Source organism: Podarcis muralis, chromosome 8 (assembly GCF_964188315.1).
Source record: "Podarcis muralis chromosome 8, rPodMur119.hap1.1, whole genome shotgun sequence".
Lineage (NCBI taxonomy): Eukaryota > Metazoa > Chordata > Lepidosauria > Squamata > Lacertidae > Podarcis > Podarcis muralis.
Window position 1 is genome coordinate 45,599,308 of NC_135662.1, and position 25,928 is coordinate 45,625,235.

Sequence of the window (25,928 nt, forward strand, 5' to 3'; positions counted from 1 at the left end):
ATGCACTACTTGATGAAATTAGGTAGATAACCAGTTACAAAACTCCTCCTGTTACTAACTTTGAAAATCCCTTTGTCCATGAGGGCACCATTGAATAGATGGTAATCAGGTGAGGAAAGTGTGACTTTTAAAAGCTCATTGTCTACCTTGGCTGGTTTTGTTTGTTTGCCTTTGAAAAGATTGTGTCATCTTAACGCAGCCTAAATAAGATTAGCATTGATTAAATTTATGGTAATCAGGATTACAACATAAATGAAATGCAGTTCAAAATCTGTAATGGTTGGCTGAGATGACACAGCCTAAGTAGGAACAGTATTGATTAAGTAAAATGCAATAGTAAAAAAAGCAAAAATCTCTAATAGCACATTATTTCATATGGGAGGAGAATGAATATATTCTAGTTGCAAGGGAGGAAAATTTGAAAAGTCTTTCTGTTAGTTATTAGTTAGCTATAATTTTTTTAAATCTTGCCTTCCAAATGTATTTTTCTGGGCTATTTACATAACATTCATGTAAAACAACATGAAAATCCAAAAACTAGCTGGAAATAATAATAGATAGTGTAGTGTAAAACAGTCATTGGCTAAATGAGGTTTAAAATTATGGGGATTTTAAAAAAATGTTCTTTACCTGATTGTAGATGCCAGGTAAACTTCCACGGGGAAAGCACCTGACAGGTAAGAGAATACCAGTACTGTACCCCAAAGATCTCTCTCTGGTTACCTAGTGGTAGTATGAGTAGTAGTATGGCACCATCTACAATCCAGGGTAACTGAATAACCCTTAAAATCCATCTGAGAAAGAGGGAAATCCTCAGAGGCTGGAAATTTTTTCTTTGATAGGGTGCCTAGTTCATCCTAGTGATTTTACACGTGTGCATTTCTATTTAAAAGTCAAAGGCTGCATTTCGACTATGTGAAGACCTTCTGTTGACGCTTACCGGGTTTTACTTCCAGGTCATTAGGCGTCAGACTAAAGGGTTTGTGTGAACCCAAATCACCTCACTCCCAGCCAAATGCCAACATCCTAACTGCTACAATACCCTCTTATGAGTTCACTGTTCTCAGATTCTAGTTAACTGGTTATTGTGCTATGCACTACTACTCTCTGGGAACCATGAGTACATTTATATGTTTGCAGTGTAACACAGCCCCCTGAATTGTTGGACTACACCACTGCTAGTCCCCCCCCCCCGCCCCATCTCATCTTACTCTGTTGGAGGCGTCTAGGGGAAAAGTCTGACGGTGACATGGGATTTTTTTACACCCTCTTTAAATATCAGCTTGGCTATAAGCAGAGCCAGGGCATGCATTTTGCTGTTTGAGACAACAAGATGGAGCTCTCTCAGCTCCATACACAAAGGCCAACAGGGCTGACAGGAGAATCTTACTTCAACATGAGGGCAGCTGCCTTGCTTGGGGAGGACAGGACAGGCTGTGCTGTTTACACACACTTCCCTCCCTCACGAAAGGCTGGCTCCAACTGAGCCATGTCTGGTCCTTAGACACTTTGGAACTCCCTTCTTATTGACATCAGGCAGGGGCCCTCCTTAATCTCTTTACAGTGCCTGATTAAAACATTTTTGTTTAGGCAAGTCTACTAGGAAATGTAGAAAATGAAATTAAAAGATATGTCTTTGGGGCTTATTGTTGATTTTAACTATCTTTTGAATGTGTTTAAATATGTGCCATGAACAGAATTTTACTTATCACAGCAACATTTTGTTTTTTAACCTACTCGGGCGTTTTATTACAATCAAGCAGTATAAAACTTCTGCTCAATCAATCAATCAATCAATCAATCACTTCAGCCATTTGATTCATTCAATTTATTGGCTTTTATTAACCAGGGAGAGAGAGAGAAAGAGAGACAGATTGAGGGGTGGTAAGGGAGTGTGTGTATAAATTAGAGATTGAGAGCCCCAAAGAGGAAAGAAGGCAGAGTCAGAACCTTCAGCCTTTCAAGAAAAATTCTGGCAGGGTTTGTGCTTGGAAATGACCCCAGCTTTCAGACTTGGCTCTGGCCATAAGTGACACATGCATACTTCCTTCTGACACCAAGAAACAACCCCAGCAGCAGAAACTAGCCCTGAACTAGGAGATGTGAGGGCGAAAGGTGGAAAGTGGCCTCTTAGCCCAAAGCCTCCCCCAAAATGGTCACATCAAAGAGGGAGTGAGGCTTTAGTGTACTAGTCCCTTTGCCCAGAGGTCAATTCTGGGCCAAGTCTCACCCTCATGGGTGAGAGAAATTTTGTGGGATGGAGTAGCAGGATGAACTCTCAGGTAAAGGAGTTTTCCCATTAATTCCCCCCCCCCACACACACACATACTTCCATGGAGGAAAGTGACAAATTGAGTGATTGGTTGATTGATTGATTGATTGATTGAGAGCAACAGAGAATCCTAGACTCCCTTACTTCCCAACACCTCAGCTCATTAACCTTACAGTGATTATTATTTACCAGCCATTCTCATAGAGTGAAAACTCACTCCTGCAGACTATCTTACTCCTGAATTGCTTTTATTGTGCTATAATATCTCAATAAAGAATGGCAGCATTTGGGATATATTTGTTTCCTGGGTCAAACTTAAATGATGACAAAGTAGAAACTTGTCAGGAATGTTTGGGGAACATATTTTATGAATTGCTTAATTCTGGAGAATTAGTGGTTTCTACTCCTAGTGCGCACTGACATACTTTGAATTCCTGAAAATCCAGCCCTAAAAAATCTCAAGGCTTATTAGACAGTGGTGAGGATCACAATTTTGTTTCTGAAACACAGGACATGCTCATAGTCCTTATGATCTGGCAAAAAATGCTTAAGGTAACCAAGTCCTTTTGGTCCTTTTACCAGAACCAAACAGATAACAACTGTCTATATACCAAAACTACAATTAGGCTATTCCCAATCCTCAATTAGCATAATAATAAAATCCTGAGAAATGAAGATTGGATTCAAGCAGCTCCATTAATTTCCTAGCACTAGCAATATTTAATTACATCCCAGTCTTAATCTCACTATATGGTTAGTGAGGATTCCTTCATTTTTTTTGCTAAATAACTGGCCTCAGTTGCAGGGTACCGCTGAGAAAAACATGTCTAAAGTCCACATAAGCTTTTGGAACTTGCCCCATGCATTTAAGATTTGTAGTACACCTTACTGCATATATCTTCTCCAGAAATAAAACTCACTGAGTTAAAATTTAAAAGAATGTATGTGTGATTGAACCCCCTGTGAGTGTCGTGTTTCAATCATTTCATTTCATTGCTAAATCCAAGTTCAAGTTGGCTACTTCTATAAAACAGCCTAATTTAGGTCGTGTTTCAATGAATGGCAGAACTGGACAAAAATCCAAAACCTTTGATTTTTGTAAGACATTTGTTTGCAGTGCAAAAGTTTAAAGTACAACTTCTTTCAGGACGTTTTTAACTGTGTAACTGCTTTTAGATTTTTCGGATTTTAATTGCCATCTGTTTGTCAGTGCAAACCTTCCACACAGCAAGTAGCTCTTAAAATGAAGCAAGAAGTTGTGGTTCTGATACTGTGGGTCTGCACAGGGCTATTGATTTCAAGCAGCTTGTTTTGCAATAGAAAAATATTGAAACACAATGTTTAAGCAGGAGGGGGAGAGGGTAAATGAATTCCTGGATCTGGGTGGAGACAGGGAAAAGACCCTTCAGTCTTTCACCCACCTCACTGATACTCACCACTCTCTTATGAGGCTTGATGAGAGGCCTGCTAAGTCCATTCATTTTGGTGTACAGCCCACAAGCATTGCAGAGATAGTTACCAGTTCCATCCCTTCTCCACAGGGGGGTCTGGTAGGAGCCACAGTTGACACATTCCCGGCTCTCAGAGAGATCCTCCAGAAGCTCTGTAGCGGAGAGGGGCAAAGAGGCTGGGTTAGCTTGGAAGTCATGCAGAGTCTCAGCTGACTGCTCTGGAGTTATCTTGCCCCTCTCCACCCTCAAAAAAGAAATCAGCTGGATTGCTCTCCCTCCCCAAAGACAGAGCGGCTAGTCCCATCACATCCAGGGGCCAAGGAGTGCACCCCATGGGTTAGCATCACAGTCAAAACAGCGAAGTGAAAAAAGCCACACTAAATTTCCAAGTGGGGCCCTGCAGCCCCCCAATCAATCCATATCTTCACAGAAGGATTCAAAGTGCACATTAGATACATTTAGAAGCTGCAGTCATCCTATCCAAGTTTACCTGGGAGTTAGCACCAATGAACATAGCACCTGGGAGTTAGCACCAATGAACATAGCAGGACTTACTTAAAAGTAAACACACATATGCTGTCTGGCTGCAAGCTCGCTGAGCTAAGAGAATAAAATCAACTAAAGTGGTTAGGATCAGATTCTGCTCAGAAGCCTAAAACCAGTGGAGCTCCCCTCCCCCCCCCCCGAATGAAGTTCAGCAAATTAAATGTCTTTAATAATATTTATAACAGCTTTTCTCCAAGGCGCAACGTATAGATAGCTATTCCCCCTGCTCATTTTACAATCACAACAACCCTGTGTAGGGTAAGAGGTAGTGAATGGTTCAAGATCAACCAAACAAAGCTTCATGGGAGGGGATTTGAACCCAGATCTCTCTCCCCACCCCCCAGTCTAAGTCTGACACTAAAACCCCAAGGCAGCACACTTTCCAAAGTAGTTACCAGAGTCATTTCTGACAGCAAAAACAGAGACTTATAATTCTCAGTTGCAGGTATATATATATATATATATATATATATATATATATATATATATATACACACACACACACACACACACACACACACACACACACACACACACCATTTTTCTTCCATTATAGAACCCAAAGTAGTGTGCATACAGTTCCCATGCAGCCACACAAACCCCCACCCGGACCTTCTTAGCTGGGATGTAGGCAGAATAAGCTCAGTGACCCTTTAAAAACTTAGCACCAAGCGTCAAAGAAACAACTGGGTTTTTCTGGTTTTAGCTGTTCTCATTTTTATATGTAAGCCATCTTGAGTCTCCTGTCAGGGAAAAGGGGGGTGGGGGTAATAAATAAGAAGCAGAAACAATCAAATGCTGGTGATTTTAAAGGGAGGCTCCAGGTTGAAACTGAATTGCAAGTCCCCAAGGAGTCCGAATGTGATCATTTGGGGCTTGATCAGACCCAAAGGAGCAGAGCTGAACTCAAGGTGTGAATCACGTTTCCCTAAGGGGCCTCCCTTTGACGTTCCTTTACAGCCACCTTAATATCAGTGACAAGAGAGTCCCGGCAGACCGAAATGTTCTCCTCTTGGTTTATATATTGCCATTGCTGGTGTCAAATTTGTATCTCCCTATTCCTTCACACAGAGACTGGCCTGTTTGCCTTAGATGGGGGGGAGGGGCAGATAGTGGTGTATATAACTTTGCAAGATGAGCAGATCAATGAACCCCTGATATTGTGTTGCCAGAGTAGGCACAGGGAGAGAGTGGCCCTCCCTCTATCTGGCCTTGTCGCTGGATCTGGTTCCTGCGCCTGGAACTACTGAGAGGCTGTTTTAGGTTGGGGACATAGAGGTCTGTCTGCAAGAGAACAGTCCTGCCAGCCGAGATGTAACCGGCTCCCATTTCTTCCCATTCCCATCAACCATCTACTTGGACACTAAATTTGCAGAGTATTCTCCCATCTTGATCTTGCCTGTCCTTGGTACTGTTCAATAATGAAAGTAATAAATGGATCCTGTCGCCCTACTTCTCCGGCTTGCGTTCAGAAACAGTAAGCCTGCCTTTACTTTGCAGCAAATTGTAAAAACATGATCCTTTCAATTGGGGCTTAAAAAAAATAAATTCCAATTTAGAGAGGATTGTAGTCATGAGGGAAGGAGCCGGAGCAGCAGCCGGAGGGAAGGTCAGGTATCTCTTTCGCAATGCTGCAATCCCCTTCCTCCTTCTCTCCCACCCAAGTCAGGCGCTCTGGTCAAGAAATGGGAGGCAAATTCAGCATTTGCTGAATCTGGGTGTTCCCTGGAAAACTCGAGCCAGCAGCCTTGGAGGCGAGGAGAACCGCAGGCAGGAAGGCGGTCGTGCCCTCTCCCCCCCCCCCCCCAGTCCTTTGCGGTTCTTCCCCAGCTACTATCTCGTCTTCCGACGTGACTGCTTTGAATAGCTCGCATGTCTCCCTTCCGTCTGCGGGGATCGGCTCGCGGCAGCGGGCTCAGGAAAGAGATCACCCAAAGCAAGCTTTTAAAAATCCAGCAAAATTAGTTTCTGCCTTTGGTTTTGGCGATGCTTTCTGGCTTCAGCAACTTTTTGCGCTGTTCTCACAGCAAACGCTGCGCAAAATGCTAAGTAAACCTTAGCAATTTCAGATAGGCTTCCTTCCGAGTAAGGATGGAGACCCAAATGGGAAAACAACAGGACTTGCCCAGGAAACACGGTGCATTTGCGGTGCAATGCTTACGAGTGGTGCCTTGACTCAGAAGTAAATCTGCACTTGCTCCATGGGGCTAACTCTAGAATAAGTGCGTTTAGGATTGCCGCCTTAAGCATCTTTTATTTTAATTTGTCCCTGTCTTCTCCTCTCTGAAGAGATTTAAATCGGAGTCACTTCGCAATTCGCGCGCGCTCCTTGGTTTACACCGCTTATCTAGACGGATGGTCCCTTGCTGGGATCGCGACCTGGAACATTAATAACTAAATTTCTGCTATCGCTCCGGATTTCCTTGAAATCCAAGCCAAAAAATGGCGTGGCTTATAACGGAGGACAACGTGTTCCCGACCCTAAGTCGAGGGCTGGGAATTCCCTGTCGCGATTTTAAAAGCCGCAATTTCCCCAGCGCATTTCTCTGTAGATCTATAGATACAAGGGTTTTTGTTTTTCATTTCCAGGGAGGGATCCGCATGCAGCCCGATCTTGGGCAAGCTTACTTGCACAAAGTCAGTCCCTCCGAGTTCAGCGGTTCTTAATGCCGCGTAAGTGAGCCTCAGAATACATGCACTTAATGGGGAGTTCGCCCCCTTGAATGCGCTGGAATTTATTGTCAAAACTGGGTACATATTTGGAGTAATTTGCACAGGAGTTCAGCTTCCCCCTCAAGGAGAGCGTGCCTTTATTGATGGATTAATAGAAATCTTTATAGACCGCCTCGTGAAATATCAAGGCGGTGTCCAACATAAATGTGCAAGTGCAATAAAACATAACATGCGGTTTTTATATAAAAACGCGGGTTATTGATTCTAATAAAATTATATTGAAATCGGTGGGTGATTTAATTATGCTTGGGATCAGGCTGCTCCAGGCTCCCTTGAAATCCCCACTATTTGCCTTTGGGGCCAAGTTGCAAGGGGCTTTAGCCCCCCAAGCAGTTTCTTTGGAAAGGGGGAGGAAACTCCATTTAAATCAATGGACGGGGAGACGATTAAGTCGCTGCGAAAGCCTAACGTTCCCCCCCCCCAAAAAAAAATCCATGTACTTCGTTGGAGAACGGGATGTTGAGAGGACCTGGAAGGTTTCTGGCAAATCCCAGGGGACGTTCTCCCCCCCCCAACCCCCCCCCCCTAAAACCTGCGGAACTGAAATAAAAGGGGTCTGTGGAAAAGCGCGGGCAGGCGACGTACTGAGAAGCTTCTGCAAAAGATCGGAGGTTTTGCCTCTGTGCAAAGGTCGGCCCGCTTCTGACTATTTTTCTGACCAGAGGACAGAACTGGACTTAAGCTGCGAGTTGAGAGGTATTGATGGTGTCGAAGTGGATGCGAATTGCGAAGGGAGTTGGAACGATCAACTCCAGAGGGCTAGCCGCGTTTCTTTGTTACCGCAAAAATAAAATAAAATGCTAACACCAATCTGCCAGCCGGAGTTCATAATCACAGAAGTCTATGCCATTAAACACACACACAAAACACCTCTTAGGTTACAATCAAATATCCGTTTTCCTGGGAGTTCGCCCCATTGAATTAAATGGGACTCCCTTGTGAATAGATCTGCATAGGAATACACTGTCCCCTTTAAGATGCCACCAGATTATTATTTTTTTGGGGGGAGGGGTAATTTCAAGTAAATTGATGGCACCTTTGGGGAAAAGCCGTCCTCTGAGTGTCCCTAGGCACCCGCCAAGTATGTCTGCTGCTGATCACAGCCTGATTTTATCACAAAAGTTCAGTCACCGCAAGATAAGTCCGTATCTAGAGAATATATGATCCTTCTCCCTCCCACCCTCAAGAAAAAATATCCCAGTTTTTCAGTCTTTCTGGGAATCCATGGTTAATTCTCAAAAGGGTTTCCAGAAAGCAGAACCCGGCCCCCACATATAAAATCTCCCTGCTACCGAGAGGAACTAGAGAAATGCCGTTCCTGCTTTTTCCTACTTGGAAATTGCCTTAGGAGAAGCCGATGGAAAATGGGCACGACTGCAAGCCTGGAAGTAACTTTCCTCCCATTGAGCTCCCTGCGCAAATAGCTTGAAACAGTTTCAACGGCCTCTCCTGTCCTTTACCTGCAGCCCTAGTTTTCTGCTCTTGGGCACGCAAGAAAGTGAAAGGGACCTCGTAAATGTCAAAGGAGTCTTTGCGATTCGTGTTTAACGACAAGAATGGGGGAGTCGAAATCCTGGCGGGGCGAGAGACACCAGCCCCCTCCCCCCCTTTCCCCAAAGATCTTGTCTTTTGGAAAGGAGCAGAAATGGAACAGGCGAAATCGCAGCAGGCCAGGACTCATTCCTGGTGCAACGTCAGCCTGTAGTTTTTGAATAGCTCCTGAAGAAATCTATTCATCTCTGCACTACAAGACTCACGTGCCACGGCTTCAAGGACACTGGAGTCAAACAGTGAGATCACTCCCCGTGCAAAAAACAACACACACACACGCTGTGTCTTATCCTGAAGAAAACGAGTTTACACGAGACAACAAGACGTCCCTCTACTCCTCTTCTATAATAAAAAAAGGTTTTATAAATAACAAATTATTTTAAAATTATTTTAAAAAATTACAAATGCTTCAGATCTTTATCTGGTTGTCCTCACAACAAATTTGTCAGGTAGACCACTCACTTTACACAGACATGGGAGATTTTAGGACATTTCAGTAGTCTGCTGCAGTTAAGTATGGTTCCAGGTTCCACCCATAATATTCAACTCCCTAGGTTAAGTTTATCCATTAAAACTGATGTTTTAAATAGTGAGAAACTGCTATAAAAAATAAATGTATTCTAAATAAGTTTATTTGGAAACAAGCCTCATGAGTTTTAGTGGAGTCTGCTTCCATGTATCTTGCTTAGCGGCACAAATATAATGTAGCCATTTATAAAATTTAAATTAATACACTCTTTACTTTATTCCCATTAAAAAACCAAATTAATTTTGTGCTCATTTGTTTTCTTAAAACGTACGTTAGAATTCTGGATTTCATAAACTAGCAATGATTTGGCATAATGATTAAAATCCAGATCAAAAATCTACTCTGTGAACAGATTTTGGGTAACATGCATCTCTCATGGTTGCACTTAATTTAATATTAATTATTTGAGCTAATTAGTTGTGAGATCCTCGTTCTTTCAACGCCCCCAAGCTGGAATCTATATTAATATGCATTATGTTTGTAGCTGCCATTGCAAGGTGCAGTACTGTTTATTGTGTTCACTTACTTGATAGATGGCTTAAAAATCAAGGCTGGTATGTCCCATCTAAGCAGGCTAACATGATGTTTAGCATGCAAGCAGGTATGCTTATGGACATAACCTAGATTCCAAAAAGAGCTGTGCTTATTTAGCACGAACAGTCAATAAACTATATTAAACTATTTTGATCCATTTTTCAGAACAGTGTCTTTGTAGACATAGCTGAAGTTTTAAAAATATTGATCTAAAATTACTTTTCTTGCAAGAACAATTTACAGAATGCCGACTTGCAAGAGAAATGTGTGTATACACAAAAGTTTAACACAACAACACTATCCCCCAACAAAATTCTGGCCCTTGTCCTGCACGATTTAGTAACAGAGGAATCTGCCAGGCACTGAGTTGGCCCATTTAGTCCATTTTAGTCACTCAAGTGTTTGCTACATTGACTAGAAGCTGTTCTAAAACTGGGAGAGGAGGAGACAGGAGCCTTTCAGCTGGTATAGATCTTTCTACCCTATTAAGAACTAAAAAAAAAAAAATACAGGAAATTTACTGTAAAACATATAGGAAATCTACTTAAACATATTGATCTAGCAAGGTGCGCGGAAGCAAATTTCTTTGCACAGAGGTTATGCCGATGCAGGTTAAAAACAGCACTGACATGTGCATTGCAATATAAATTTGGTCTGCATCAGCTGTATGCCTAGGCTGAATGGCAATACAGTCCCCCGACTCACTCTCCTTGAGAAGTGAGTGGACGAGGTTCAGACTTACGTTCTGTTTTATTCAGTTTTACTTTACACAAAGAATTTCCCAGTGTACTTGTTTATTAGTGACAGTTTCCAAAATAAACTGTGCGCAGGAAAAGCAAAGTACATCTTATTCCCAGACTCTGCAAGGATAGTGACAGTGGTAAAAATTGTTGTGATTTAGTGTCCCTCCAATGGAGCTCAGAGTACTCTGTATAGAAGTATTTCAATGAAAGAATGATCCTATAAAGCGAGTCTCCTTAAAAACCACTTGAAGGTAAGTGTGTGCAGGATCGCAGCCGTGTGCTACAATCTTATGCATGTTTCTACGTAAGTGAGGTTGCAGCCCCATACTCCAGGGGCACCAAATGTGTAGAAAGTAACAAAGGTCACAACTACAGCCATTGCTCTACCTGCTTTTGCCTCTGGCCCCAACCACCAATGGCATCGGGGCTCCAGAAGCAAATCTGTCCCTTGCATCCCTCCATGTCCCCAATTACTTTATATTGTCCTGCTGAACTCTGTGGGGCTGAGCATACAAGTATAGGATTGCATTATAAGTACCGTTTAGATTAATGGGCCTTCGCTTTAGTCAATGTACATAGGATGCCTTCACTGCATGTATTGGCTGTGATCCAAAGGCTCCCCTCCTACAGTGTTTTACACACAAACAATGAGGACTCCCTCAATCTGCATCAGAGGGTGGCTATCAAATCTCTCCCCCCCCCACCACCACCATAAGCATCAAAATTTAGCTTGTCCAACAGAACTTGGGACAATCCTTATTTTTTACCATCAATACTGGCTAAGCAACATTTACACATTTCCCCAAGGATCTTCACTTAGACCCGAGTTAGGTAGGTTACGACTGTGTCAATATTACTGACCAAGGAGTAGAAGAGGTTAAGTGAGAGACAGTAATTAGTGCAAGACCACCCAGTGACTCCATGGCTCAGTTAAGATTAGATCCAGGGACGCTTACTGATAATATCTTGCCTACAACTATTGTTCTGCACCAGTTACAAAGGTAGCATATGGAGAGCCCAATACTTGGCCTTGGTATTGTAGGAAGGATCAGAATGTAACTGCTTGCAGTGAGTTTTCTAAGGCAACAGCCTACTTCCTCAAATGTTCTGGGAACAGTTACACAGTAACTCCGCAGTAAGGTCCCCCCTGTTGAATTCATTTCTAAATACATTAAGTCTATTTAGAACTGGAACAAAGGCTTTTAGGGACTCTAAAGAGAACTCTGATTTTTTGAAAAAGCAACATCTTTCTAGATATCACATCATGGATACAGTAAAGTCCCACACAGTTAAGACTGAGTTGGGTATAGACAGGTGGGAAGCATTTTTACTGTGAGGCAATGGACTAGTTTTAATTTAGAGTAGTAAAAAGCTTTGTGTCACTAAAATAAACTATAAGTACGGTATACTTGGTTTTTTAAAAAATCAACTCCCTTTAAATATTTGTTTCATTCAAAAAAGGAGTGAAGCAAATATTTAAAGGTTTTTTTAAAATATAAAAATGAGTATACCCTGCTTTCAATTTAGTTCAGTGACACAAATTTGGGGTGAGTTGTTGGGGTTTCTTCTGAAATGATTCAGCACCAATGGTTAATATATTAATCTTTAAACACTTATTTTTCAACACCAGGGCTTTCCATTCTGATTTTATCATAGTATTGAATTCAGCGAATTTAGATAAATTATTTTTCAAAAATGCAATACAGTATTTGATTCTTCTGCATTATATAGCAAAAAAAAAAAAAAAGATGCTTAATTTAATTCACAGTTCTCCTAATTGATTTTGGAAAATCATCCTGGGTGCTTTTTTTTTTTTTTTTACAACAATGCGGTATTGAGAAACTAATGTTTGTTTTAAAAGGTTACCCAATCAATCAATGGGCTAAAAAGCACTCACTGAACTTTAACCAGCTAGCAGCCTGAGTTTTTGTATTTTGCAGAGACACGTCCCCTAGATGCAGATGAACTAATTTAAGACACACAGTCCTCTCTTCTTCCCCTCCCACTCCCCCCCCCTTTTTTTGCCAAGTCAAATAAAACCGGTTCCTAGTCAAATCGAAGGGATAATAGAGCAAGGGGCTTTGGAGCGCCCAACCTTGAAACTGATTCAATCATTCCCAGCCGTTTGAAGGCACAATCTTGCAGCCAAGTAGGCCCTTGATTAGGTTAACTTCCTCGAGTTGGGTTTTGCAAAGAAATGCCCGGGGAGACGATCCCGGGATTTTTGTCTGCAGGAGAAAAAACAACAACGGCAGCAATTGCGCAGCCTATTGTGGTTTAATACAATGAGCACATTTTCTCTCCCTCAAGAGTAAGGGGAGGGTGGAGAAATTGGTGGCGGACAGATATCTCCGTCTCTCCCTTTAAGCTATTTTTTCACACCTCGCCAGGAGAACATCGATGCTAAGCGTTGAGAAAAACTATAATAAAGCCAGTTTTCAAAGGTTTCTATCTTATCAGGGCGCTTTGGGCTTGGTCCATTGTTCTCAACAGGGGACAGGGGCGGGGGCGGCGTTCTAGGGTTGCATGTGAAAAGAACCCGAGCGATTCGGTTTTAGATTTAATTTTATTTTTTTAAAGGTGTCCCACCCCTTTATTTAAATTCTGGCCGGGGTTATTACGAGATTTAAAAGAAAGCCATTACTTGGCAATCAAGGCAGTACGACTCTAGGTTATTATACCAGCTGTTGGGAATCGCAGCTGTTGCAAGCGGGCTCATGTCCTTCAACTGGGCTTCCCAGAACCTTTGGGTTGGCTTCTGGAAGACCAGGATTGTTGGACCAGATGGGTCTTCAGCCTGATCCAGCAGCCAGGACTTTGTAGAAGTTAAAATATTGGACCCTTTAAAGAAAAACCAGTCGCCCAGCCCTGCACATTTATCCTTGCCTTGCTTAATGCCTGGCGCTATGTGACAGACCTCTCTCTCCTCCACCCTCACCCAATAAAGGTCCATTTGACAAAATCCATTCTGAGCAGCCTGGTGTGAGATGGTGGAAGGTAGTTGCCAAGTGTTTGGCAGCTCCGGAAGGGTCCCAGCTGTTTGTGACTTGTCTTTTGGCACATATGTCAGCATGTATGTGGCATTTCAGATATACAGGCAGCCATCTTTTCCCCCCTTTTCTTTTTACAGTAGGTCTTGCTAACTACTGTACAGTTTAAAGGTGGGGGAATAAATGTTATCTATTTAAGAAAGTAAGTAAAAGACGTCACTACGAGAAGCAAAAAAGGGTCCAGTTCCTTAGCGATCTCAACTGGTCCAAAATATCTTTCTCAATAAATGAAATTACGATTATAGAAATGGCCAATTAAGGTCCAAAATATCTTCCAACGCATTGCTTAATATTAGTTTAATTAAATTATCAATCATTTCCCACAACACAAGGTCCCCAAGCTATATTAAAATGAAACACCTAACTTCCAACTAAATGGATATATGGGATGGCTTTGCGGCTCCTAAATCTACTTAAAAAAAAAAAGATGTTATCTGAAAAAGGTATAATGAAGTGATACCTTCTCTTTCAACCATCCCATTAAAGTTCTGTTCAACCCAGGGACTTGCTACATTCTTATGCAGTGTCCTCTTTTTTTGTGGCTAAACCCAAAAGGAATTATATTATTAGCCAATAGACTAGACACATTTTACCCATTTACCCTGGGCTAACCAAGTCAGGGTGGGAGGCCTTGTGCTAATTCTCTATCACTAGGAAACGCAAACGGTGAGGCTTTCACACAGGTGAAGCAGGTAGGTGGGTGGTGGTAAATGTTGTGAACTAAATTACAGATGTTTTGTATGAAATTGGAAGACCTTTTTTTAAAAAGTAGATTACTAGAATGAAGTCCAAAATATCCTGTCCAAAAGTTTGGTTTAAAAATATATCTGACACCCAGACATTTCTCCTCAGGGTCCTTTCCCAACCATTTGATCAAAGGATTAAGACAAATCACTTTTAAAGGAACCTACGTGGAATGATATTACTGACTGCTTCCAAATGGGAATCTCTATTTGAAGGGGGGGAATCTTAATTGGGGGAATTCTAATTGCTTTATTCTTTTTAAATAAAATAAATATGACAACCAGATATTTATTTATGCCATTATTTTATTTAGGGAGATCAGTAGGAGGAGTTAAATTTTGTGAATAATAACCACCACAGAGTAAAACAGTGGGTTTTTTTACTCCTTAGGTGGGTCTGATTTTCACATATAGAAATGAGGACCCCAGAAACCTCCTTGCAATTCTCACTAGCGAATTGTGGCCACTACTAGCCGTATCTTAAAAAGCAGCTGAAATTCTGCATTTGCCCCACCAATTTGGGATAAACAACATTTCGCTTTAAGGTTATCCAATTGCTCTTTATCCTGTATATTCACTGAATTTATGCTGAACATTCAACTCTGAACAGGCACCTTAGGACTAAGCAAACTTAAATGCCTGATTCTAATAAATAAGTTTTAGCGGACAATCATTTTAACACCCACACATTCACACATTTTAATATGTTTTATGGCTTTTAAAGATCTTCGTCCGAAAGTCAAAGGATTCTAAAGGTAAGTTTAATGAGGCTGCCTGCTTCCCTCCCCGGAATAGCCCTATAGCATTTTAATGCCACCCCATCTCAGGCGAACTCCCCGGGGCGAGAAAAGGGAGGCCATTTTTCCCAGCGCCACCCTTAGATTTCAGCCCCCAGGAAGGAAAACTCTTTCCCTTCTCAACCCAGCACCCAGCACGACAAAGCGGCGCTCACGAGGTGAGGTCACGCTGCTCAAAGCCTCAGTTTCCTACCATCTCCTTAGCCCCAAACTGCAGGTTAGGTCGGCTCTAGGGCGCGTGATGGTAGCCTGAAGGCTCCTGAGGAGAAGGGGGGCGTTTAACCCTTTCCCCGCCTGCCACTGCAGCTCTCCAAATCTCCTCGCCCAAGACGTTCCCTCCACCGGGGTTTCGTAATGAGCGTTTCCCATCAGCTACACAAATAACAACCATAACATTTAAATCCTGAATTTGTCTTGGACTGTCTGCTTTCAAAGAGATGTCATCCCTATAGTTTCGATGGCGAAGGGGAAGTTACACCTATTTATTCAGAGTTACTGAATCTGGACACGCGCGCGCACGTACAACCCCTTTTCCATCATCCATTTCCTACTCATAAACAGGGCCACCATCCAGCCACGTTCATTGGGGCAATGGGGAAGGGGGTGGGGAACCAAGCATTTACACGGAAACCTCTACATCCACCAGCATCTATCTGTGTATATCTATCTATCTCTATATGTCCAATACGAACTACAACTGTCTAGCTTTAACTCATTTTTGTCTTTCTGTATTGGGTCTCCTGTACATCGCTTCGAGGCAGACTATGATTAATATTTGGATGGATGTGCCCTCTTTATTCCCAGAGTAGGAACCGGTCCTTCCAAGCCTCCGGTCAGGAGCAGCTGAAAGCCTGACCGTTGCCTCCCAACAAATCCTTCCCGAGTCCTGGCCAAGCCAGAATCCCACCAACAGCTAAGGGGACACTTGGGAGAGGGTTACGGGGAGAGAAGATCAAGCGCCCGTCTTTCTGCCTTGTGCTGGCTGCGCACAAGCGCCACGGCCAACGCGTCCAGCTTTTGATCCCCGTTTCTCCTCTTTTGCACTTTCGGGGTCCTTTCCCGCATTATACACAAAGGAGCGCAGTGGACCCAAGACAGTGCAGAAGTGATTAGGAACTGGGTGCTTGTGGCGATTTCTGGGTAGAAAATGTGCCTCTCATTTGTCAGCCAAGAACACTAGAAACGTCTGTTCATGTTCAAATAAAAACCATAAATCATCAGCATCAGCACCACATTTTAAAACACAGCAGCACCTTTTAGAGTGAACAATCTACCCACGCTCAGTTTGCTTAATTTTCCTAGGATCCTTGCTGACCCAGAACACCTTTTCCATGCAAAACTTCTGCCGCTTGTTAATTCGGATTCCCACCCGATGGGACGCTTCGCCTTTCCCGTGTCCTGCCCTCCCCACCCGTCTGCGTTCCCTGTCCTGCCTCTCTCCCCCAATTTTGGATTGCCACCCCCTGGTTCCCGCCTTACCTGCGCTGGAAGGCCGCATGGCGAGGGGCCCGGCCCGGTTGGGCAGGCAGTGCAGCATGGAGTTGTCGAAGGGGCTTCCCCAGCCCGGGCTGGTGAACTGGGAGCCCACGTAGGGCGCGTAATAGGATCCGTTCAAGGGCCGGAACTGCTCGCGGGGGCTGTAGGCGGCCGACTCCCGGGCGGCGCCGTTGCTCGCCGGCGAGCTGCTGGCCGGGTAGCTGAAGCGGCCCGACGCCGGGTGGGCGCACCCGCCCCCCGTGGCGCCGTAGGGCGCGGAGGGGCTTTCTGGGCCCGCTTGCGGGGGCCACGCCGCCGGGCCACCAGCCTGCCCGGGCCCCGGGGTGCTGGGCAGGTAAGGCAGCATGGAGCTCACGCGGGTGGTAGGCACATAGACGGGCGATCCTGCCGAAGAAGGGACGAAGCCGCCGCCTGCACCGCCCGTGCCCGGGGACGAGCCGTCGTAGGGGCCCGGCTGCAGGCCCTGGTGATGCGGATGGTGATGCGGGTGCGGGTGGTGGTACATATCCTCGACGGGCGGCGGCTGCTGCTGCGGTAGCGGCTGCGAGGGATCCGGGCTCAGCTTGGCCGACGTGCGGCTGGACCAGATGAGCTTGTTGGCCTGATCCAGGTCCGCGAAAAGCAGCACGTCCTCCCAACTGGAAAGGCCGGACGGCGCCGCGGCCAAGGAGACGAAGGGGCCCAGAAAGGGCCGGCCGTCGGGGAGGCCCAGCGGCTGCGAGGTCTGCAGCGCTCCTCCGGGCTCCTGCTTGAAGGTCCGGCCGCCGCCGCTGCCGCTACCGCTGCCGCCAGGGGAGCAGCCCGAGGACGAGGAGGGCGACGGCGAAGGGCAGGGCAGCTCCCGCGGTGCCAACGAGTAGGGCAAGTCGTCGGGGCCGCAGCGCTTCAGCAGGCACCAACCACTCTCAGCCAGGGCCATCCAGCCCCGAGGCGCTCAGCAATTCTCCCTCGGCCTCGCAGCGGCGGCGGCAGCTACTACCTCGAAGCTAGGGAGGAAGAGAAGAGGGGGGAAGCCCGTTAGCAAAAGCCAGAGGTAGACGGAGCTCTCCCCACCCGGCCACCCACCTGCCCAACCACCCGAGTTCAGTCTTGCAATTTAAGAAGCACATTGTTGGCGAAGAGTGCCTCTGGGCACGTGCAGAGTGCTAGCCAGTCACCACTAAGGAACCGCGACCCTCACAACCGAAGCTACAGGAAAGGGCTTTTAAGCCGCCCGCCGTAGCTTAAATAAAATAAGCACCAAATAAAACGAGGCCTGTCGAGAGTGCGCGCCTCTCCGCTCCCACACCGGCGGCCGCGCAGTCCTCCCGGATCGTTCGCGGACAAGAAGCACAAAAAGCGAGCCATTTCCTCCTCCTTGGCTTCCCCCAATCCCATCCCTGCCACGGACCCCCTGGACAATCCGGCCCTCCTCCCTCCTCCCCAGCCTCGGCTTTCCCACCTGCAAAACGGAGCCGAGCCAGCGGAGTCAGCCGCACGGGCAGCGCAACGCAGCTCTTCGAGCTCCGCGGGGACGCAGCAGGAAAGCGCAGCGCCTGCGCCGCGTCAAAAGGAAAGCAAAGCAAAGCAAGCAAGCGGGTCTGGGGTGGGTGGGAAGATTTCAGCAGGCTACTCCTCGCTTGGTCCCACCTCAGCGTCTTCCAGGATCGGGAGTCCCTCCGGCGTAGCGCCTGCCCCCAGAACAGCTGCAGCAGCGCTCAGCCTGCCCGCCCGCCCGCCGGGTCCGCTCGCTCCGCCCGGGCTGCCTTTTGCTTACGGGCAAAGCGAGTGACAAAAGCCAGAGGGGGCGGGGGCTGCGGGCCGCCTCAGCAAGGACCAGCCACCCCCGCCCACCAACAGCCCGCTCGCCGCCCTGCCCCACTCCTTGGTTTCAGCCAATGAGTCACTGGAGTGGCTCCAGAATGAAAACAATTCGCAATGCAAGCGAACGGGGGCGGCGGAGAAAAGGTGCCCAAGGGCGCAAGGGCAGGAAAGTCAGGGGGTGGTCAGTGACACCCTCCCTTCTTGGGGGTCCCGGGGCAGGCAGGGTCGGGGTTGGCTGTGTGGGTTGCCCCCCACCCTCGAGGATCAAAACTGCCAAGGGGGAAGCAGAGGAGGTTGGTGCCAGTCTAAGCCACGGTTCCTGCGCCTCCTCTCCGGCTCGCCGCGGCCTGCCGAGGGGGACCCGCCGGCGCATCTTGGGAAGGGGGCCTCGTCCGCAGGCCAGTGGAAGCCCCGAGCCCTGCTTGCCGTCTCGGCCTTATTCCAGCCCTCCCCACGATCCAGGCTCCAGATCATTGATCCGGGGAGCGTCCCAGTGTCGCCGCAGTCGCGCGCCCAGAGCAGGCAAAGCCTCGCCCGCTCTCCGGCCCCAGAGGCTTGAGGTGCCCAAATTCTCACGCGAAAGGCGCAAAAGGGGGGTGGGTTCCTCAGGGTAGGGGGAGCCGAGATGTCAGCGGTCAGAGGCCGACGGGGCAGATTAAGCAGACCCCGAGAAGAGGATGCTGGCTGCCCGGGCTGGGGGCCTCGCCGGGCCCTGGAGAAGTCCAGGGACCCCCCCCTCCCTCTCCAAGTTCCCCAGTCGCACCTTTGTGGCGGCGGCGGCGGCTCTGCGAGGGTCCTTGTCGGGTGTGTCTCTGCAGGCGGCAAGGCTGCGCGGCGGCGGAGAGGCAAGGCGAGCGGGGCTGCGCGGCGGCGGCGGCGGCTGCACGTATAAAGAGCAGAGCGAAAGGAGGCGCCTCTCTCCGCGCGGCCGGAAAAGTGCAGCCAGCAAGTCCTGATTGGAGTCAGGGAGCTCTGAGCAAATAGCGAGGAGAGCGAGTGGGGGCAGGGAAAGAAGGACGGTGGGGGTGGCTAGCTGATTGGGTGGGTGTGGCTTGGCGGGGGTGCCCATCCCAGCGCCAGCCAGTCCCCCCCCCCCCCCCGCGCGCGCGCCCAGGAAGGCAAGCCGGCGCTGGGGAGGAGAGGCCAAGCCAGCCCTCCCCTCCCTCCCCTTGTAAGCCAATGAGGTGCTGGGGAAAGAGGCGAGGGGAGGCTAGGACAGGATCGGTAAAAGCCGAGCGCAGGCAAAATCCCTCCGGCAAAATGCGCGGCTCCCAAAATTGCCTCGGGAATTCACGCGCAATATCATCCCTTCCATCTTTCCCCTTTATGTTTCCTCTTATTCTACCGCTTCAGAGTATCACATCCTTTTCCTAGTAAATAAATGAATGAGTGAATAAATACACAAACCATTTTCCTCCTCTGATTTTAAATTCAGTCATGGATAAGATTTATATTTCTTCCTTTATTTTGTTTCTTCGTGTTTCTCCTCGCTCCTCTGCGAAGATTCCTGTGAAGGATTCAGGAGAGAAAATGTGTTTTCTTTTATTTTGAAGTTAAAGGGGCCTCCACCCCGCTTTTTCGCTTCTGATCCCTCCCAGGCAGCTGAACCCAGATCTCTTTGCCCAGGACCACATCTGCGGAGATCCAGGGTCTCCCGGCCGGGCCAGATCTCCCGCCTGGACCTCGGTTCCTTCCTTCGGCCTTCCCTGCCCGCCGCTCTCTGCCTTTCCTCTCCTCCACTCGCTCCCTCTCCTGGGCCTTTGGCTCTCTTATCTTAACTGCATACACACCGATATGGTACTTAACAGGAAAGTGACTGGAAATTAAAATAACTTCTTCCCTCGGAGGTTATCAACTAGGTATCTGTCATCATCAGTCGGTCCAGAAACCGAGGCATCTGCGCCCAGGAGCGGGCTCTGCTCTCTCTCCGTGGATTTTTGAATTGTATCTGTCGGAAAACAAGTTCGTGGCCTCGGCGGAGCGGGCTGCGTTTCCCGGCGCCCCTCCTGGGCGCAGATGCCTCAATTTCTTATCGGGCGACAGGTTTGTGTGTGCGTGTGGTGTTATTGTTGTATTTTCTAGACAAGGAAATAGGGAGACCCCGCCACTACCTATTTAGATTGCTATGAATGTTTTTTTATTTAATAATCTTTGAGTGTGCTGGTCAGAATACACTGTGTACTGTATGGATCCATATATATACATTTATTTATTGTTTACGCGTGTGCTCATCACACACATACACAGTCATTTTATGTATGTGCCTCGGTGTTCGCGTCTGACTCCTGCAGTGCGTGTGAGAGAGCGAGAGAGCAAATGTGTCGCTTAACACATTTTCTTGAAAACAGCCTTAGTTTATTTCGGTTAAACTTCCAATTGCAACGGAATGAGTGGGTGAAGGAAAAAGAAAAAGAAAATATAGCCGTTTCCTACTGGAGATGACAGAAGAAAATGACACTTAATGACTCAGACGTAGAAACACATAAAAGAGGTGATTCGATTTCACAGCCTCCCTGGAAGGGGAAGCGGGAGTTGAGATACCTGAAATGAAAAATGGATCGAATCTGTTTTTGTCATCTTCATGCATACATGGAGAAGGTTGTGTTTGTTAACAACCGAGTTTCAAGATGATCCAAAAACACGCATTTCTGCGCACGGCTGTGCAGAGATCCACAAGGCGCTGGGATCCGAAAAGCGTTGCTCAGGGAAGGCTGGCTTTCGCCCTTCGTCTAGTTTTGCGCAAAGCAAGCCCCGGGGACAGGTCGGCTGCAAAACACGCTCACAGCCCCACAGCTCTGTGCTCTCCCAAAGCCCCCGTGATCCAACTTCCTAGGCGAAGCTACGCTTTATGGAAAGCGCACATGACGACCCCCCCTCCACCCGCAAACCGCCCCCCCCAGGCTGTGTGAGTTGCTGGACTGTTGCTTGCGAAAAACAAATGAAAACTCTATGACGATGAACCCGTTCTTCTTCATCACTCTCGGAAGCTAGGCAAGGAGCCTTTGCACCCAAAAGTGCGAGCTTCAGGGTTTTGTGTGTGTGATTGTGGAGACTTGAATGAAGGATCCACTCCAGGAGCTGGGAGCCATTCCAAAGAGCGCCTGAGCGATTTGGGGACACCCCCGTCCCCGCCGTGCCAGGGCTAGGAGCGACGGCTCCGCAGAGCTATGACTTCTCCAGTGGCTCAAAGGTGACCTGACTTGTGAGCCTCTAGTCTCCCAAACTTTCCCCCTCGCCGCTGAGCTGCGCCCCGCCCCCTCTTTCTCCAAAGGGCTCCGAGATAAGCAACTTTTGCCTGTGGAACAAGGGGGCTTATGCGGGGCTCCCCCCCCCCCCACCTCTGGCTCCCTCTGGACTGAGGCGGCTCCTCGTGCCTCCAGCCTCGCTCAGCTGAAAGACAATGGAAGAAACTGGCAGGGCCCGTCTTTGCCCTCGGTGTGTTCTCGGCTCTCGGGAGAAGTCAAGCAAGCCCGGAGGTGGAATCCAGAAGGCGTAATATAATAAAGAAGGCAAGGGGGGAAAGAGAAAGAGAGAGATGACAGGGAGATAAAAGTCTTTTGGTTCGGGGGCAGATCTGAGAGAGGCTGAAGGAGATCTTAAACACATTTGTGTTATTAGTTCCAGTGGGGGGAGTGGTTGTTAATTTTTTAAAATATACCTCTTAATGTCGGAATAGGCTTCTAAGCGATTTGCAAAGCGCAAAAACCAGAGCCAGGCAATGAACCATACTAGTTTCTTCTAAGGGGTGTCTGCAGGATGGGACTATGTACCGTTAAGGTGGCAAATTGCAACGACCCTAAACACACACACGTGTACACCCTTGCGCACTTGTCTACCATAGAATCATAGAATTGTAGAGCTGGAAGGGACCACGAGGGTCATCAGGTCGGACCCCTGCAACGCAATGATCTTTTGCCCCACGTGGGGCTAGAACCCAGGAGTTATGATGCAGTTATGAGGACGAGAGCAAAAACAAACAAACCCCCAAACAACTGGTGCTCCAGTCGACGCTCTTTAGAGGTGGTGGAAGGGCTGTCGCCGTTATCAGTCTCGGCTGCGGTGCGGGCCAGCTTCCCGGTTTCACAGAACTCTTCGCCTACCTGATGAAGAGCCCTGAGAAATCAGACTCGCATACTTGTTGCACCATCTAGCAGAGCCAAGCGGGGCGGTCCTGTCTCCCCTTCCAGACCCAAAGGGAAAGCCTCCGTAGGCCACAGTCACTGCCCCTAAACCCAACCTACCTCACAGAGTTGTTGTTGTGGGGAGGGGGGAGGTTAAAGGAGGATGGGGGGGGGGGAACCCTTGTACGCCTTGGGGGAAAGGGTGGGATTTGAATGCAATAAACAAATAAGTAAATGTGCAGATGCTGGCATATAGCAGGAAAGAGAGAACGCCTGGCAGATGTCTCTGGACGGGAATGGGAAGCAAAGACCAAATCAAGTAAATATATAAAAATGCCTAACTAACTGACCAATTGCGTTGCGGATAACTCGGTTCTGCCCCCCCTCCCAACATAAAGCCTCCTCCCCTAAAATAAATCCTGGCTATGCCCATGCCTCTCCATAGGAGCTAACTCTTAGGGGGCTTGGGGGCCCCCCACAAAATTTTTTGAAAACCTCCCAAAGTTCAAATAGTGTGTGTGTGTGTGTGTGTGTGTGTGTGTGTGCACTGTGTCATGTGATCGATTACGCGGAGCGGAGCTTGCCTGGGCCCCCACAATATTTTATTCAAGTTGGCACCCCTGCCTGCCTGCCAACCTCCCTTTACCGAACCAGTTAGTTGGGGCTAGGACTCCAAAATCTGCTAGCAGGGAATGGCCCCCGCACCACGGGCCAACTTAAAGTAAGGCTTGGGCCAGATGTAGCTCGGGGGCTGCCAGTTGCCTATCAGGGCTCCAGCGGCGCTCTTCTTGCTTCACCAGGCGATGTCGTGCCGTCGCCCCATCGAGCAAGCAGGGAGGAGGCGAGTCTTTTCCTTTGGTTGCTCGTCAGTGGCGCTTTCTACGGGGGGTTTATTTTGGCTAAGGCGCGCAGGCTGGCAGGCAGGCAGCTCCCCACCCCCGTCCGCGTTTGAAATCGTCATTCTTAAGACATCGAGGGGGAAGACGGAGGAGTCGTCCTTGCACTGCAGCCTTGTTTGCTTTTCAGGTCTAGAAGTGGCGTCGCAAGTACGTGAAAAGCGGGACCAAGGGCAGAACGGAAGAACCGCATGTTTTTCGGATGGATAGACGCGTCACTTAGGAGAAGCGCGCAGCTTATTCAAAGGAGCTTTAAAGACTGTCCGATTTACTAGAGTTGACTTTCTCATTTGTCGCAAGAAATCCGTGGAATCTTCAAAGGGCACGAGACTCGTAATATTTCATGACACCTTTAGCTCCCTTATCCTTGCCTCTTTCTCTACCTTTCTCGCTTAAAGAGACGAGCGAAGGTGCCAGGCATCAAATTGCTCACAGGGACAGGTTTTATTTTATTTAAAATGGCTTAGCCCTACCGAAATGGAAGCGGGTTTAGTTTACACGTCCGCATGCATAGTCTCAATGTGACAGGACGTTTAGGATTTTCAAAATATTACTGTGTTTGTACACACACACACACACACACACGCGCGCACAAACATATCTGGAAAACATTTAATCCACTTTCATCACAGTGACGTTCTTATTATTCGAAAAATCCACAATACCTTTGCTTTGTGGAAAAAGCAATGAGAAGCTCAAATGAGCTTTTCAGTGGTTTGTGTGAAAACGTTTTTTTAATAACATTTCTGGAGGAATATCGTCGATCATACAGCCCTTGTTTGTCTATATAACTTAGTACGGTACGCTGGGATTCAGATTTAGATGTGCTTTTTTCCTGGAAGGCGAGGACTTGCAAATTGGACCCTGACAAAGGACACCCCACTCTTCCGTGAGCGCGTGTTCTGGGGCTCGATATTGTGGGTCCAAAAAGGGAGAGAGGATGCAAATACAATTAGATACTTTGTACATGCCCAGAACTACTCATTTCACGCCGGAAATCTCTGTCCATGGTACCTCCGCCCCTATAACGAGCGTTTGGGAACTGATAGTTATCCACTGTTCAGTAAAAAGCACTTTTCTTATGTTCAGGGACACTCTCTTACTTATCATTAAAATTGAGGACAGCGCCCTGGCACAAAGGAAACTCTGATGCTATCTGGATTGGTTGGGTTGGTCCAGTCTAAGGTCAAAACATACTTAATAGAACCTAAGTGCAGATAAGTAGGTTAGATGTTTACTCTGTGAGTTATTGACACTTTCAAATCCCAGTGAATTGAACCTGAAGTTAATCATGATGACTAATATAAGTCTTTTTTTTTTTTTTTTTTACTTCAAAGTGGAACCAAATGCAAGTAATTTCGGTTGTACTCCTTTGCACGCTCACCTGGGAGTAAACAGCACACAGCTCAGTAGACATGCACAGGATTGTGGTGTTATTCTGGATCCAATCCATTCACACACCACTAATTGTTGACTGATGTTGGGTTTTTTTTCTGGGGAGGGGGACCGCGGAACAGAATAGCTGTAACCGCCGGGATCCCTCATGTGACTTCAGAGAAACAAGAAGAGCTGGATTTTACCCATCAGCTGTCCTGAGCAAGTTGAGCCCGGAAGAGGAACATAAAGTTTCTCTGAAGATTACAATCAGGATTGTCTTGGTCACGAATTTAAAAGCCTCAGGCAAGGCCAGGCGTGAATTTATCACGGCTATGTATCGGCCTGTGGCGTTAAGTTCCATGGAGTTCAGAGGAGCTTACTCCCAAGTAAAGGAGCAAAGAATGGCAGCCTTTGGCTAGGCTAGAAGAGAGAACGAGAGTTAGCTGTGTTTTTCAGCAGAAACAAAAAGAAGAGACCTCGTCTTTCTGCTTTTAGAATAAATAAATTTGTAGCTTTCATTTGCTGGATTCCAGTTGCACAACTCCACCAGATAAGGCTAACTACAGCATATTAAGCTCTTATTCGATCCAGGACTAAAAACACTGTTCTTTTCTGTTTAAAATAAGCATTTCCCTTACTTTAGCTTGCCACACAACTTTACACACAGCTTGGGAGTAAGATCCGCTGAATGCTTTGTCCAGGGACCCAGATCTGCCTGGGATCCGGCGGCACATAAATGGTAAAGTAGAGGTGGGGAATACGCTGTCCTCATATATCCTTGCACATCTTATTCCCAAATCTCCTTTGATCGCTGATACCGATTCATTCAGGAGAGTTTACGTGACCGTTTGTTCACACATTGGATTTCTTTCCTGGGCGGCAACCAGCTCCACACAACATTGTCCTTGGTCAAATGGGGACCCGCCCCAAGTTAAATCTGCATGCAGACTTCACAGCTCGAGGCTAAGCGTGTTTCCTGGGATTCGCTAAATTTAATGGCTCTCTCCCTCTCTCTAAAAATAAATAAATACAGGTTGCAGACTTATTTTAGCAGCATACGCATCAAGAATGTCTGGTAGTTCTGGCGAGAAGATCGTCTTAACTTTTTTTTGGGGGGGGTGGTAATCCGGTTTGGGCATCCGCTTGCACATTTACAATGCGAACGCCCCATATGGTTTTATTCTACACTGGAGAGCTCCCATAGAGGTCCCGTTCATCCTGCAGAGTGTGAGGAGCCCCGGCGAGCTGCGTGGGTCCCAGTGTACTCCCGCCCCACTGGGCAAAT

The 25,928-nt window shown here is 47.1% G+C and overlaps 1 protein-coding gene and 1 long non-coding RNA gene across 6 annotated transcripts in view; one reads left to right on the forward strand and one right to left on the reverse strand.

The window, feature by feature from the left end:
- The window catches only part of GATA6 (GATA binding protein 6), a 35,570-nt gene extending 15,627 nt beyond the window's left edge, over positions 1-19,943 (reverse strand). Inside the window, exons 1-3 of one of the 5 annotated variants that reach the window (XM_028737196.2) lie at positions 19,657-19,943; positions 16,429-17,432; positions 3,709-3,875 (exon numbers count right to left, since the gene is read on the reverse strand). In XM_028737196.2, the coding sequence (XP_028593029.2) occupies positions 3,709-3,875; positions 16,429-17,365 (1,104 nt within the window). In that variant the 5' untranslated portion in view covers positions 17,366-17,432; positions 19,657-19,943. Of the gene's footprint in view, positions 1-3,708; positions 3,876-16,428; positions 17,433-17,887; positions 18,056-18,075; positions 18,239-19,012; positions 19,209-19,656 lie in introns of those variants that run through there. The other 4 variants (XM_028737194.2, XM_028737195.2, XM_077933102.1 and 1 more) reach the window with 4 other exon arrangements.
- Positions 19,944-20,048: 105 nt separating this feature from the next.
- The window catches only part of LOC144328714 (uncharacterized), a 46,583-nt gene continuing 40,703 nt past the window's right edge, over positions 20,049-25,928 (forward strand). The window contains exon 1 of the long non-coding RNA XR_013393949.1: positions 20,049-20,292. This is a non-coding gene — a long non-coding RNA (uncharacterized LOC144328714). The remainder of the gene's footprint in view (positions 20,293-25,928) is intronic.